This window comes from Electrona antarctica (genome assembly GCF_951216825.1).
Source record: "Electrona antarctica genome assembly, chromosome: 10".
In the NCBI taxonomy this organism is placed as follows: domain Eukaryota; kingdom Metazoa; phylum Chordata; class Actinopteri; order Myctophiformes; family Myctophidae; genus Electrona; species Electrona antarctica.
In genome coordinates this window covers 33,681,813-33,695,811 of record NC_136791.1, presented here as the reverse complement: position 1 = coordinate 33,695,811, position 13,999 = coordinate 33,681,813, and the positions used below count along the sequence as shown (strand labels likewise).

Genomic DNA, 13,999 nt, shown 5'->3' with positions numbered 1-13,999 from the left:
CATTAATTTGTTATGTATAGTGACCGTGACTTCAAAGATTCTTTGATTTTGGCATAAATCAGGGCATTGCTTGCTATATAGGAATTGATACAGATCAGGGGTCTTCAATGTTTCTCAGGCCAAGGACCCCCTAGCTGAGAGAGAGATGAAGCAGGGACCCCGACAAGAGTAACTGTATAAAATTGTGTTGCAGATTAAACTTTTTTCCATAGATTTCACAGATAGCTTCATTGACTCATTTGCCAGCATCAGTGTTGGATTCACGTTAATAATGTGTATTTTCAGACATAACTTCACTTTTGGCTCTGTACTTGGTCTGCTCGTTTCCTCCCTACTCTAGGCCGAAAGGCGTTGTGAGCTTGTGCATCTGCTATTTTCGGCAAATGGTCCCCCCAGAATAAGGATGTTAGAGTTGAAGTGGTTATTCATTTTATTAATTAAATAAAAATAAGTCCCTATCACACAGATTTGGTTTTGATTCTGGGTGAGTTTAACTATCCAGAGACCAGGAGCATATAGTCTTTAGGAAGTGATGCTTCATTTTTGTAGACATCCCACAATATCTTGTAATGTCACCCGACACATCCAGAGTGAGACTGATTAATGGTGGTGTCTCTGACTGTCTGCAGTGCGTTCTCCCCTTGACTACCTCTCTCTATCCTATTTTTTCACACTCTTTTCTGTTTCCTTTCTTTTTCTCCTTTCTTTCTTTGTGCTTCTTCTATCTTTCCTCTGGATTTCCTCTTTGTCACAACATGATTATGTACTGGGTGCTTTCCCCTTGCATGGATGGCTCACCATAGCAACGGCTGCCTCGTGAATGATGGGTTAGCCACTGTCTGGAGGACATGATGCAGCACCAGGAGTCCTCTCCTTTCCTCTCCTCTCCTCTCCTCCTCGCTCACTAGTAGATTAAGACAGTACTTGGTGCTTGATGTCTTGTTCTTAACACTTACAGTGATCTGGGCCATGCTACTCCAGATTAAGGCTGATGCTAAAAGTAGCTTTTCCGGTTACAACAACATGAAGTCCCAGTCTGGAATAGCATGTTTGAAATAATGAGAATTAACTAAACACTGGTAGCCAAAGATACCCTGAAGAAGACTAAGGGTTGGCACTCTGCGCCTATAATAAGATATTGGCAATTTGGCTACCAGTGTGTACGGTCACCTTCTTGTCTCTTGAAGACCATTATTTACATGCATATTTAGTTTATTCTCCTGTGGGCCATCACCACTATAAGGACTTTGGTGTGCGTAACATTATGGTAGGCAGCATAAATAATCTTAATTTCTGTTAATTTGTAAAGGAATCTGCACAGTTTTTGTTGTTGTTTTCAGCCTGTATGTACATGCAATTTCTGTGAAGGACATTGAGTTTTGCTTGCAGGAAGTGTGCCATGCCATTTCATCCCAGCCACGGATGCATGTGAAGGCTTTGAATTTCTTATTAAGCAAGCGTTCAATGTATAACTTATACATAGATTTGTCACTGGTAGGAGAAATGAAAAGGTCTCCTGTCTCGTGAGGGAAACCGTGTGTCTATGTCTATAATGGTGTGTAATATGTGCGTGTGTGTGTTACTGTGTTCTAGGCTCTATTATGACTCTACGGTTCCGTGGCAGTGCAGACACAAGCTGATGTGAATACTGATCCGGGCTGGCTAGATTGCAGCTAATGGCTAAGCTAGCACTGGTCTCCATTCCAACCCCAGCAATGTAGTTTAGCGTAATGTACAGTGTAGTAGGGTGCATTTGAGGTGAACACGACCGCTATGCAGGGAGGGGAGGGGTGAGAGAGAGAGAGAGAGAGAGCTTGGCACAGAAGAGGTAGAGAGAGAAACACCAAGAGCATCCCGTACTGGTGCGTGTTGCTATTTATAGACCGAGACCTACTCCACTGTGCCGAGATGCTCTCCCACCTCCCACATACGCACGAATCATCCTAAACTCAGAGATACACGCATGCATGAAAACGCACGCACGCACGCACGCACGCACGCACGCACGCACGCACGCACGCACAGAGGGAGAGAGAAGCATGGTGTGAATGCTTCTCTCTCTTGTACACCCTACGAGGAGATACTTGCTTGATGGACAAACATGCAAACAGCCTCAGGCGCAAAAAGGCTTGACATTACTGTAGTGTAGGCACACACACACACACACACACACACACACACACACACACACACACACACACACACACACACACACACACACACACACACACACACACACACACACACACACACACACACACACACACACACACACACACACACACACACACACACACACACACACACACACACACACACACACACACACACACACACACACACACACACACACACACACACACACACAGGACTTGGCTGCCAGCACAGAGCAAAAATCTATGAATGAGGAGAGCGCACTTGTTTTGCCAGCAAGGTCAATTGTTGCTCTGTCAAGAGTTCTGCATTAATTCAGAGAGGGGGGGGGGGGGGCAGGAGGGGTATTTGTCCTTACAATGACTTAGTTGTTTGTCTTGTCAGATTGTATAAAAGGGCTTTGGATGAGAGCGAGGGAGGGAGTGAACAAATTAACGAACAGAGGTGAAGGAGGGAGAAAAACGAAATCTGTGCCTTTTTTTATTTCCTTTCTCCTTTCACTTCCAGGCTGAGTCACTGCCGGTGAGAGGGGGAGAGAGAAGAAGAAGAAGAGGAGGAGGAGGAGGAGGAAGGACGATAAGCCACAACCGGAAGCAAAACCACACACGACGCACACAGGCACTGCACGTGTGTGTCCGAGAGTGAGAGAGAGCGAGCCAGAGTGAAAGACAGCGTGAGCCAGGGAGAGAACGCAGAAGGAGAGAGAGGAAGCAAGGAAGGGAGGAGGGAGGAGAGCGAGGCGGAGGCTGGGAGAGACGATCCCCCCTACCCCCCACTCCCCCTCCTCTCTCCCTCTCTCTCTCTGTGTGTGGAGCAGGCGTGTAGCGGCATCAGGCTCGGCGTGAAGGAACCATGAGCGATGTCACCGTTGTCAAAGAGGGATGGCTCCAAAAGCGGGGTGAGTAGTATAGTATGTACTTCTCCTCTCTCCATCTCCCTCTCTCTTTCTCTCTCCACTCCTCTCCTCTCAATCCCGCCTTTTCCCAGTCTCATGTCTAGACCGGCGTGGGAAGGGGGGGGTGGGAAGGGAGGGAGGGGGTCTGTGCTGGGCGGGGGGGCGTTTAAATGGCCATGCTTTGCCAGTGGGAGTGTGCGTGCGTGCATACTGCATGTATGCATGTTTGCTAGTGAGCACCTGTGATTGACCACATGCATGTTTGATTACCCTCCTGTGTGTGCGCGTGTGCGTGCGGCGTGTTCGTGTGTGCTCCCTCAGGAATGTGCATCTTTCTGTACTTATTACGATCGAGCTTGGCCGGCTGCTGACGGCTGCCAGGCCACGCGTGTGTGTGCTTTAATCAGGTTGTGTCTGGGGCGTTCAGTGTGACTGTGCACGTACAGTCTGTGCACAGGTGTGTGTGTGTGTGGGGGGTGTGTGTGTGTGTGTGTGTGTGTGTGTGTGTGTGTGTGTGCGCGTTGCAATGTGCATTTGTGTCTGTGTGTGTACACTGAGCTGCCGCCTCACAGTATTTAATTTATAAATTTTTATTATTTGAGAAGTGGACAATTTGTTACACTGGAGCACAGGGCTGAGAGATGACACACTGGCAGGGAACACACACATAGTTAATGGCGTGAGACCCGGCATGGGACGTAAACTCTGCCCATAATGTTGAGCAGCCTGTGAAATGCAAGTTTGGTTCACCGGCATCCGAAAGGACGGTCGTGTCCGGAGTTTTTGTATAATGTTCTCAGATCGTGTGTGTGTGTGTGTGTGTGTGTGTGTGTGTGTGTGTGTGTGGGGGGGGGGGGGGGGGGGGGGGTAGTAATCATGTGACCTGGGGGGAGGGGGGGTGGGGTGATTGAGGGCATCGACAACACATCCTGTTTACAGATTTTACAGCTTGAATGAGACTGGAAGAGAGTTAGAGAGAGAGTGGAAGAGACTGGAACGAAAGAGCTTTGACATGCGCACGCACGCACACGCACACGCACACGCACACACACACACACACACACACACACACACACACACACACACACACACACACACACACACACACACACACACACACACACACACACACACACACACACACACACACACACACGCACGCATCTCTGCATATTCCCTCTTTGTGCTTTTTCTTTTTCTCCTTTGTTGCTCAGTGAACTCTGAGTGTTTGTAGTAGCGGGTGGTCCAAAGTGTTCACAGTGGGCCAAAACAGACCCAGACAAGCCTGTGTAAAAGTAAAGTAGTAGCCTAGTGTTTCCTTCAAAGTGCACTGTGTCGCCATGTCTATGTAGTAATGACCACGGTACATTTGACATTATACCGATTTCCATTTGACCAAGTTGCTGTGTGTGTGTGTGTGTGAGTGTGTGTGTGTGTGTGTGTGTGTGTGTGTGAAAAAGAGACAGAGAAAGCAGGGGGAGAGAGAGGAAAAGAGCAGGGGGATTTCCGATGGTCCTTCTCGCTCACTCTTGTGATCGTGTGTTCCACAAACTAACAGGAAGTGACACGGGCACCTAGCGGACTTAAGGTCCTTTCAGACGGGGTGTGGGTGACGCAGGCGTTGTCGTCTGGATCAACGACAGGTCTGCTCATGAGGGTCAGGATCAACGACAGGTCTGCTCCAGGTCTGCTCATGAGGGTCTGGATCAACTACAGGTCTGCTCCAGGTCTGCTCATGAGGGTCTGGATCAACGACCGGTCTGCTCCAGGTCTGCTCATGAGGGTCTGGATCAACGACCGGTCTGCTCCAGGTCTGCTCATGAGGACGATCAACGACCGGTCTGCTCCAGGTCTGCTCATGAGGGTCTGGATCAACGAGAGGTCTGCTCCAGGTCTGCTCATGAGGGGCACGGGACGCGTAGCGTATAAAAAAAGCTCACCACAATCCAGGTCTAGTCGCCCGCGGGCGTGTGCATCAAACAAGCACGAGCGCGACAATTTCACAGGACCCCTGATGTATCCTTCAGTAGCCGGAGAGCTCTGATCATCTCTGAGTCTGAATACCTTGTACAGTATCTATCTCCATATATCAACTTAAAATAATAATAATAATCAAATAGCCTACTGCCCTACTTCATCATACAAGGGTCTCACTCAAAATTAGCCGGAACATTTTTATTGGTTAAATATCAAACCCACAGACAGAATTAATCACTTTTCACTTTCAAAACATTTCACAAATAAAATATAATACCGAATCAAAAGTAGCTCACAAAGTGCCGTAACACGCAACACTCTTATAATTATTAACAGTTATCCTTAACCGGCTCCACCTTAGACCGTAGGACGTGTGGAGCCGTCCTAGCTAATCCAACCGATGGATTGCGAGGACGTGTACACACGTCCTAGCGCATTGTCATTGATATCGAACGGGAAAAAAAATCAGATTTTGTTTTGGGGTTGGCCTCTCCTTCTGCACCATACTCCTTGCTGTTCGTGCATGAGTGCTGCCGTTCACTTCCCTGTTTACCGCTCAGAAAGAAAGGCTTGTATCTCTTAATTTAGGGAGCTCTCCGTGGTTTTGACCAGATGGATATACTAAGCTCTTCATTTCTGACTTCAACGTGCCTCTCGTTTAAAATATGAACGCGAGGGATTATCGAGCGACTTTATCGTAATCATAGCGAGGTAAGCAAGCAACATTATTTCTCTCAGTTTTTGTACGGAACGGAAGGGGTTTCAGAGTAAAAGCTGACATATCTGTGCGCCACTCCGAGCTGCTATTTTGAAAGAATTCCCAGGGCTGATTGTGTTAACAGATATCAGTCAAGGTTCTCAAGTGCACAAAGCAGGAGGTTCCGAGGTAGTAATCCAAAAGAACAGACAGTGATCTGATCACCCAAATTGGTGAAAACAGCCCACGGCTTCTGATTGGTCACATTGGATAACCAGTGTTGTCCAATGTAAAACTCTAGTCACTTCCTGATTGCCTATACGTAACGGAAATCCGAGTCAAATAGGACCCAGACCAGACTGAATAGAGAAGTGAGACAAACGTAGCGAATCAGGCTGGATTAGTGGATTCCAGGCTAACGTTGCTTTGTGGTGTGCAGAGAAGAGATGAGTCTGTGGCTGAAGGCTTCTCATTGTTGTGTGGAGGAGGAGGGTTCAGCTTCATCCTCATCCTCTCCTCAGCAACAACATCCAGATTGTCTAGTTTAACTCCAACTACACAGCCTTCACAGTCTTCCTTACCAACAGGTGTGGAAAGTAACTAAGTATATTTATTTACTTAATGCTGTATTTAAGTAAAATTTTGAGGTATTTGTACTTACTTTCCAATTTCCAATACTACTCCACTACATGTGGCCTTGTGGTTAGAGTGTCCCCGGGGTTCGATCCCCGGCCGGGTCATACCAAAGACTGTAAAAATGGGATCCAATGTCTCCCTGCTTGGCCCTCAGCATCAAAGGGTTGGATTGGAGGGTCAAATCTACTAATCAAATGATTCCCGAGCACGGCACGGCTGCAGCTCACCGCTCCTTGGCTGCGGCGCACCGCTCCAAGAGATGGGTCAAATGCGGAGAACAAATTTAACTGCGGTAACGTGTGTGACAAATCGTATGACTTTGACTTTGACAGTGCACACACTGTCTGACACAGACAATGCCACAGTCTCACCTGATGAGACAAGTTCAGCCACAGCCATTAGTGTACTTTTCATAATTATGGTGCTGCTACATTGCATACATCAAAGCATGTATACATGCAACAGAGTTAATTTTTACACCACAAGATTCAAATGAACACTGAGCATTCTACTGTCGGTGTGTGTAGGTTAGGTTTGTATGTCTGAGTGTATGACTTGGTGTGTGTGTGTGGTGTGGGTGTGCCACTGTGTCTGCTAATGTAGGTTTCCAATTGTCCTTGCATGTGTGTTCATGTACAGTATGGTGCGTGCGTGCGTGCGTGCGTGCGTGCGTGCGTGCGTGCGTGCGTGCGTGCGTGCGTGCGTGCGCGCCACAGCCTGCCAGGGTGATTCTCAGACAGCCGTCTGTGCATATTAAGAGGAACACATTTCCCCCAGTCACAACACATCCTACCAGAGTGCATGTGTGTGTGTGGGGGAATGAGTTTGTCTGCTTTGTATGCTAAATATTGGTGTGTGTGTGTGTGTGTGTGTGTGTGTGTGTGCGTGCGTGTGCATGTGTGTGTGTGCGTGTGTGCTCGTGTGCGTGCGCGGGTCAGGATGCTGACTCACTGTCCGGCTCGTGAGTCGTGATACAGCAAAGACTGCAGTCTTACTCATTACACATTTAGTTGAAACAACAGAGAGCTACAGAAACACAGTTCTGATGTGGAGTGTGACTAAATGTTTTTGACTGAAGATATAATTTTTCTGCCATAAAGCTGTTCTGAATTGGAGTGAACTGAGAGAGAGGTTAATTGAGTTTCGTGGAGGCAGATTAGAGAGGAAGCAGAGTGAAATTCAATGGAAATAAAGAAGGAATGGATTTCTCTCTCTCTTGCTATGAAAGGAAATGCTGCGCATTCATTCACAACATTCTAGATGTAGGATGCATTTTTTGCTGATGCACACAGGATGCTCTCGATGCAAGTTTTATGGAGAAACTGTGTGTCTGTCTGTCTGTCTGTCTGTCTGTCTGTCTGTCTGTCTGTCTGTCTGTCTGTGTGTGTGTGTGTGTGTGTGTGTGTGTGTGGACATGTAAGTGTGATTCCTAGATGGTGGCTTTTGTCAGGCATGGCACTTTGACATTTCCATTAGAATAATTGACGCATACATGCCAGACGAGTCCTCATGCACATGCACGTGTGCACAAACATGACAGGACAGGAATGATCATCTTACATGGGACAGTAGATACTGATCACTGGCAGCGGCGATGAATTTGTCTGTGTACCTTTTCGTCGTAGGAGCGTGCATACATATACACGCATAGAGTACATACATTTAATGATTGTTTGTGTGCATGAAAGTGCTTGTCCTCGTGCTGTCCAGGTTGTCAATGAATCTCTAAACAGCTCAGGTTCCAGGGGCGAGTGTTGAGTACGCTTCGAGGCCTTTAACTTAACTTTTTTCTTTCTTTGTTGCACCACTTGTGTCTTTGTTCTGGTTTTTGGAGACCCACATAACCACGATCATCTTTTTTTTTTTTTTGGTATCAGTTATTTATGCACCAAAAGAACTTTGTGTCCATTGTTATGCCCTGTTTCCAGTGCCTTGGTAGTTAAGCCATGTGCAACTTTTTTAACAACTTAAAGCCTGTGCAGTGTATACTTTGTTGACCGGTTCGGGGGTCTATCTTTGGCCCCCTTCCCACCACGCAAAATCTCTTCGCCGACTAAAGCTAACGAGTGACGTGCTGCGTTTTGACTTTTCGTGAGCTTGTAGATCTGCTATTTTTACGGAATGTTTTCCTATTATGGCATACCCAGAATAGGGCCGCTAGGGTGGTTAAGGAGACTTGAATTTCACCCAAGCACTTTCCAAAGATGTGTTGTGCTACAGTCCGGGAGCTTGTTGGGTCTGCTGCCGGTACATGTAAGCAAAAGCAAAGTTACTATATTTACCCAGGGTAACTGGACTAAGCATCAGATACTTGTTTACAGCCAGGCCCTGCTCATAGAACATTTCATGGTAGTGGTTCAATGCCTTGCTCAAGGGCACTTCAGCGGTGCCGGTCCGGGGATACGAACTGGCGACCTTCCGGTATCAAGACCGCTCCGCAAACCGTTCGGCCACCGCTGCCACTCATGTCAGGCTATCAGGCCTGTGAGGTCAGGGAGTGGGCTGCTGTGTAGCAGAGGACACTGTTTCCTACAGCAGCCTCTGCCTACACAGCACAACACATGGCCACGGGTGAGGAGAGGACACACACTGAAGGCAGCTTTTGCTTCATTTAATAGGATACCCTAAGACAGGAAACTGAGGGCAGAGAGGAAGTAAGGACATGCAACTCCAGCTGGAATTGAACTGTGGTAGTCGATCTCCACAGCTACCGGTGCCAAACGTTGTTGTGGTTCTACTGAGACGCAGGTACAGCGAAGTGAGTGAAGCCAGTCTACTTTTTGACATGTTTTTTTTATATAATCCAAGGTTCAAAGGCCCTGTGTCCCACTGGATGATTCCGATTAACAATTTCAATCTACAATTCAGGCATTTAGCAGACGAAGAAATAATAATTGGTAAGCATGAGCTATAGGACAATAAACAACAAGGTAAGTAGTCATAAATACAGTGCAGAGAGAACAAAGTAGTCCCTTAAAGAGACTTGGATACCAGGTAAACAAATACAATGAATGATAGCATCTGTCTAAGAAACATGCTATCTGTCACATTTGTAGTCAGGACTAGGACATAATAAAGATTCTAGTGAGGTTGTTTGTTTGAATGCATTTAGACCTGAGGACGATTCTACAGATACCTTCTAAATCCTGACAGTTTTCTGAACAACCCATGCTTCTTTGTTAGTGGTGCTCAAACAATTTCATGTCAGGGAGCCCCAGAATTATATGTATTTGGCCGCCAACCCCCATCTCAAAATATTTAGTTCCGGGGACCCCCCAGAAGCAAAGGTTTTAGTTAAAAAAAGTTCGCTCTGAGAGAATATATATTCAAAGATTTGCAACACATTTTCACGTTTTTTCAAAAATAGCAGAGCTTAGATCTGCTATTTTTCAATAGCTAAAGTATAACATAATGCTTGAAACACCAAAAGGGGTTCCCGTACTGAATGGGTTAAAGATGAGCTGAAATGAAAAATATGTTTTTCACACAAAGAAAGTACTCATAATGCATAATGTCCCGTTTTCAAAAAAACTTTTGAAAATGGCAGATCTACAATCTCACAATGCGTCGCACATTGTGATCTTGTAGATCGGCTATTTTCAAATGGCCAAATGTATAGCGGTTAATGTAATGTAATAATAATCCAAATCTATAAAGTAACTAAAGTTGTCAAATAATTGTAGTGGAGTAAAAGTACAATATTTGCCTCTGAGATGTAGTGGAGTAGAAGTAAATAATTGGAAGTACAGTACTTGAGTAAATGTACTTAGTTACTTTACACCACTGCTCACCATGACAGTTGGTTATCTACATTATTGGCACATGTGAGTTGGAGAATAAAATAACAGTGTGAAAGCGTCAGTTTTGAAGACAGGTGCCCAGCCTGCACCCCCCTCTGGAAGGATGGCATGTGGATTCCCTTCTGTCAATAGAAATGTCTCATCCCCTGTGGCTGTCATTCAGACTTAGAGTATATTTTGGGGCCCAGGGCCATCTTTGATCTGATTCTCAGTACTAATGTCCTCTACTGTACAGCCTCCTTATTCCAGTCTGTGTGTGTGTGTGTCTGTGTGTGTGCACACGTGGTGCTGTTTTCTTTAGGCTCAGTGGGTTCAGCGGGTACAGCGCAGTGCGGCGGCCATCTTGGCCGTGTGAGTTCACTAGGTTCAGTGTAGCTGGAGGCTGGCTGGCTGGATCAGGTGGCAGTGCCAGAGCTCTGATATCAATCACCCTCCGCTACTGTCTGCCTCTCCTCTCCTCTCCTCTCCCCATCTATCCCTCCTTATATCTGCCTCTTCACTCTCCTTAGTTTTTCTCTTTTTTTTTCCCTCTCTCTCCATTTCTCAATAAATGTCTGCTGCTTGTGATATGGGCAAACACTGTTAACGCACAAGCGCGCACACACACGCACGCACGCACCACACACACACACACACACACACACACACACACACACACACACACACACACACACACACACACACACACACACACACACACACACACACACACACACACACACACACACACACACACACACACACACACACACACACACACAGGGACCCGTGCGCTTCCAGGCCAGTGGCAGACAGGCAGACAGCGGAGGCTTTGTTATGAACGACATCCTGTCGCACATCCGGAGGAAGTGCACGCTCAACTGTGGCTCTACAAACCGTCTCCATTGTCCCTAAAAGTGACTCAGTCCACTCTGCAGAGAATGGCAGATCGACAGCTCAACGGAAGCAGGCAGGCAGGCAGGCAGGCAGAGAGACAGACAGACAGACAGACAGACAGACAGACAGACAGGCAGGCAGGCAGGCAGGCAGGCAGGCAGGCAGGCAGGCAGGCAGGCAGGCAGACAGACAGACAGACAGACAGACAGACAGACAGACAGACAGACAGACAGACAGACAGACAGACAGACAGACAGACAGACAGACAGACAGACAGACAGACAGACAGACAATGTGTGACAGATACAGCCAGCGCAGAGTGGATGCAAGTCTCTCCTGCTGATGCAGAAATGCTACTGGGCACTTGCACTTCCAATGCCAGACACATTCGTACCAGCCAAGCAGGGAGACGGGAAACACAGAGAATGACGCCTTTCTTTTCAAAACGGATGCTTGTTCTAATTTCTGTTGTTCATGATGCTGCCAACAGAAATGCGTGTCATGCTTAAAACCGCTTAATAAATACTGTATCGTACAATAAATTGTAAAAATAGAAAATTGATACATTTTGAACTACAAGTTAATAAAAAATCGCCTAATGGCATGCCTAAAATAGGGACTCCAGGTTGAAAGTGGTTACATTGTGGATTGAAAATGTCAAGGTAGAGATTAGCCTTGCTCCAGCTCCTGTCTATTTGCTCAGACACTATGACGTAAAATTCTCATTGTCAATGGGAATTTAATGTTTGTGTAGGACAAAGTTTACCCTAATAGCTGGTTATTGGAGGGGCTAGCGCCCCTCAAAAAACACAACCGTGTGAAGTGAGGGGCGCTCTTATCATCATACATCACATTTCGTGCTCAGCCAATCAAATAATTTCCGTAGTACAAACATACAAAGCTGGACATAGGAGGGGCTAGCGCCCCTCAAAAATATGTTCTGGCGATTCAGGGTCTGGTGACTGTCTATGGAGGTTAGCCTCGGTCCTCTGTGTTGCGCACGTCACATGCCCAGCTTGAAGTCGTTGGGTCCATATATGGGCATATCATTCAAATCAGTGGTTCTGGACAACTGGATCACAATATACAGCACATGCCTATATGGGCGCTTGTAGATCGACTATTTTCAAGTAGCAGATGTACAGTATATATGGTTAAAGTGGTTAAAACTTTGTGAGGGGCACCCTGGAAGCCCCTGGGGGTCCTTGGACCACACTTTGAGAACCCCTGATAGGCAAACAAACTGGAAATACCCTGTGCAGTCATCTTGTAAGAAAGGCATTGTTATTGATATATTAGCCTATATATAGTGTTCCTGTTGATTTATGATAGTCCTGTTCTGGGAAAGAACTAGCTAACAGCTTAACTGTGCTTACAAAGGTTGTGTTGTATTTGTGAACTGGTAAATAATTATTATACCCCAGGCCGAAGGCGTGTGTGTGTGTGCGTGCGTGTGTGTGTGTGTGTGCGCGTGCGTGCGTGCGTGCGTGCGTGCGTGCGTGCGTGCGTGCGTGCGTGCGTGCGTGCGTGTGTTATCTGCAGCTAATCTCGTATCTTGCAAACCACTGGGCTGAACGTCTCCAGATTTATTGTGCATGCTGCCAGTAGGCCAAGGAACTAACTCAACAAAGTTGTTAATGAACTGTAACAAATACTTAATTAATACTTCATTAGTCATTAATACTAGGCATAATTATTCTAAAGGCCGATGTCGATGTACAGTAGATAGGCTATTTTCAGTATTTTAAAATGTTTTTCAAAATAGTAAAAAAATAAGGCATAAGGGGGGAGCCCACAGTATCAAACGGTTGGTCATCATTGGTCAGCGGAACTACAGACATGTAGGCAGTCATAACGAAATTCACCAAATAGTATCTTTATATCACCAATATGATTACATTCACTATTGAGCTAATATTATTTTCATGGTACGTACATCATCTTTTACTGTAAGGGAAATAGGGAATATAGTTCAGCTTGTTGTCTAATTTAAGCACACATATACTACAGTACACAATGTTATATAGACGAGACATGGCCCAGCTTTAGTTAATTGGTTAAAGAGTGTGTGTGTGTGTGTGTGTGTGTGTGTGTGTGTGTGTGTGTGTGTGTGTGTGTGTGTGTGTGTGTGTGTGTGTGTGTGTGTGTGTGTGTGTGTGTGTGTGTGTGTGTGTGTGTGTGTGTGTGTGTGTGTGTGTGTGTGTGTGTGTGTGTGTGTGTGTGTGTGTGTCTCAGCTATAAATGAACACCCATGTTTTTTTTCCAGTGCAACATGTTGAGGAAGTCAGGTTGGCTGGAGTATAGGCTTTAGGCTGATTAGTGTGGGGAGGTCAGAGTGGGCCTGTTTTAGTCCAACAGATTACATGTAGTGTATAACATGTAGTGTAAGCGCTGGTTGGCTGGAGCATGTTAGCACTGATAGAGCCATTCTATTCTTACCATCATGTTTTGGTCAATAGGATGGCTCTGCATGCAGGGCCATCATACTGTAGGTTTGTGTTTATAGTAAATTAAATTTACTTTGGACTATAGTTAATGCACATATAAAATAAACAGCATCCAATGGATACCTGATGTTTTGAGTGTCCAATTAAAGAGCAGGTTTTTGCCTCAGTGTGCTGTCCGGTTGTTTTGGCCTGTAGTAGCTGAGCTTTGCACCAAAGTTAAATGGACAGTCAGTGTATTTATCCCTCCATCTGTTAAAGGACTTCACTGCAACCTCTAAACACACATGCACACACGCACATGCACACACGCACATGCACAAACTCAAAGTCTGAGTGTAAGGTACCACCATGCAGCTTGTCAATACAATGTGTGCATGCATGCCCCACAACAGTACAAAATACGTATGTGACTGTATAGTACATACACATAACTCTCCTTGTTGTGACAATTGCATGCATTGCAGCCACGCACAAAGCTTGCATGAGGCTGTGAAATGCGTACAGTTACTCCCATTCG

The 13,999-nt window shown here is 46.1% G+C and overlaps 1 protein-coding gene and 1 long non-coding RNA gene across 5 annotated transcripts in view; both read left to right on the top strand.

Annotated features, from left to right (window-relative positions):
* Positions 1-3,006: 3,006 nt before the first annotated feature.
* LOC306931671 (RAC-gamma serine/threonine-protein kinase) overlaps positions 3,007-13,999 on the top strand; it is a gene marked incomplete at its 5' end in the record, with an annotated part of 69,861 nt that continues 58,868 nt past the window's right edge. For all 4 annotated transcript variants that reach the window (XM_079513200.1, XM_079513201.1, XM_079513199.1 and 1 more), the window contains one exon: positions 3,007-3,052. In XM_079513200.1, coding sequence (XP_079369326.1) covers positions 3,007-3,052 — 46 coding nt within the window. The remainder of the gene's footprint in view (positions 3,053-13,999) is intronic.
* On the top strand, positions 4,676-4,938 carry LOC306930620. Its single transcript, XR_013790909.1, has 3 exons — positions 4,676-4,723; positions 4,819-4,849; positions 4,900-4,938. It is a non-coding gene; the product is annotated as an uncharacterized lncRNA (long non-coding RNA).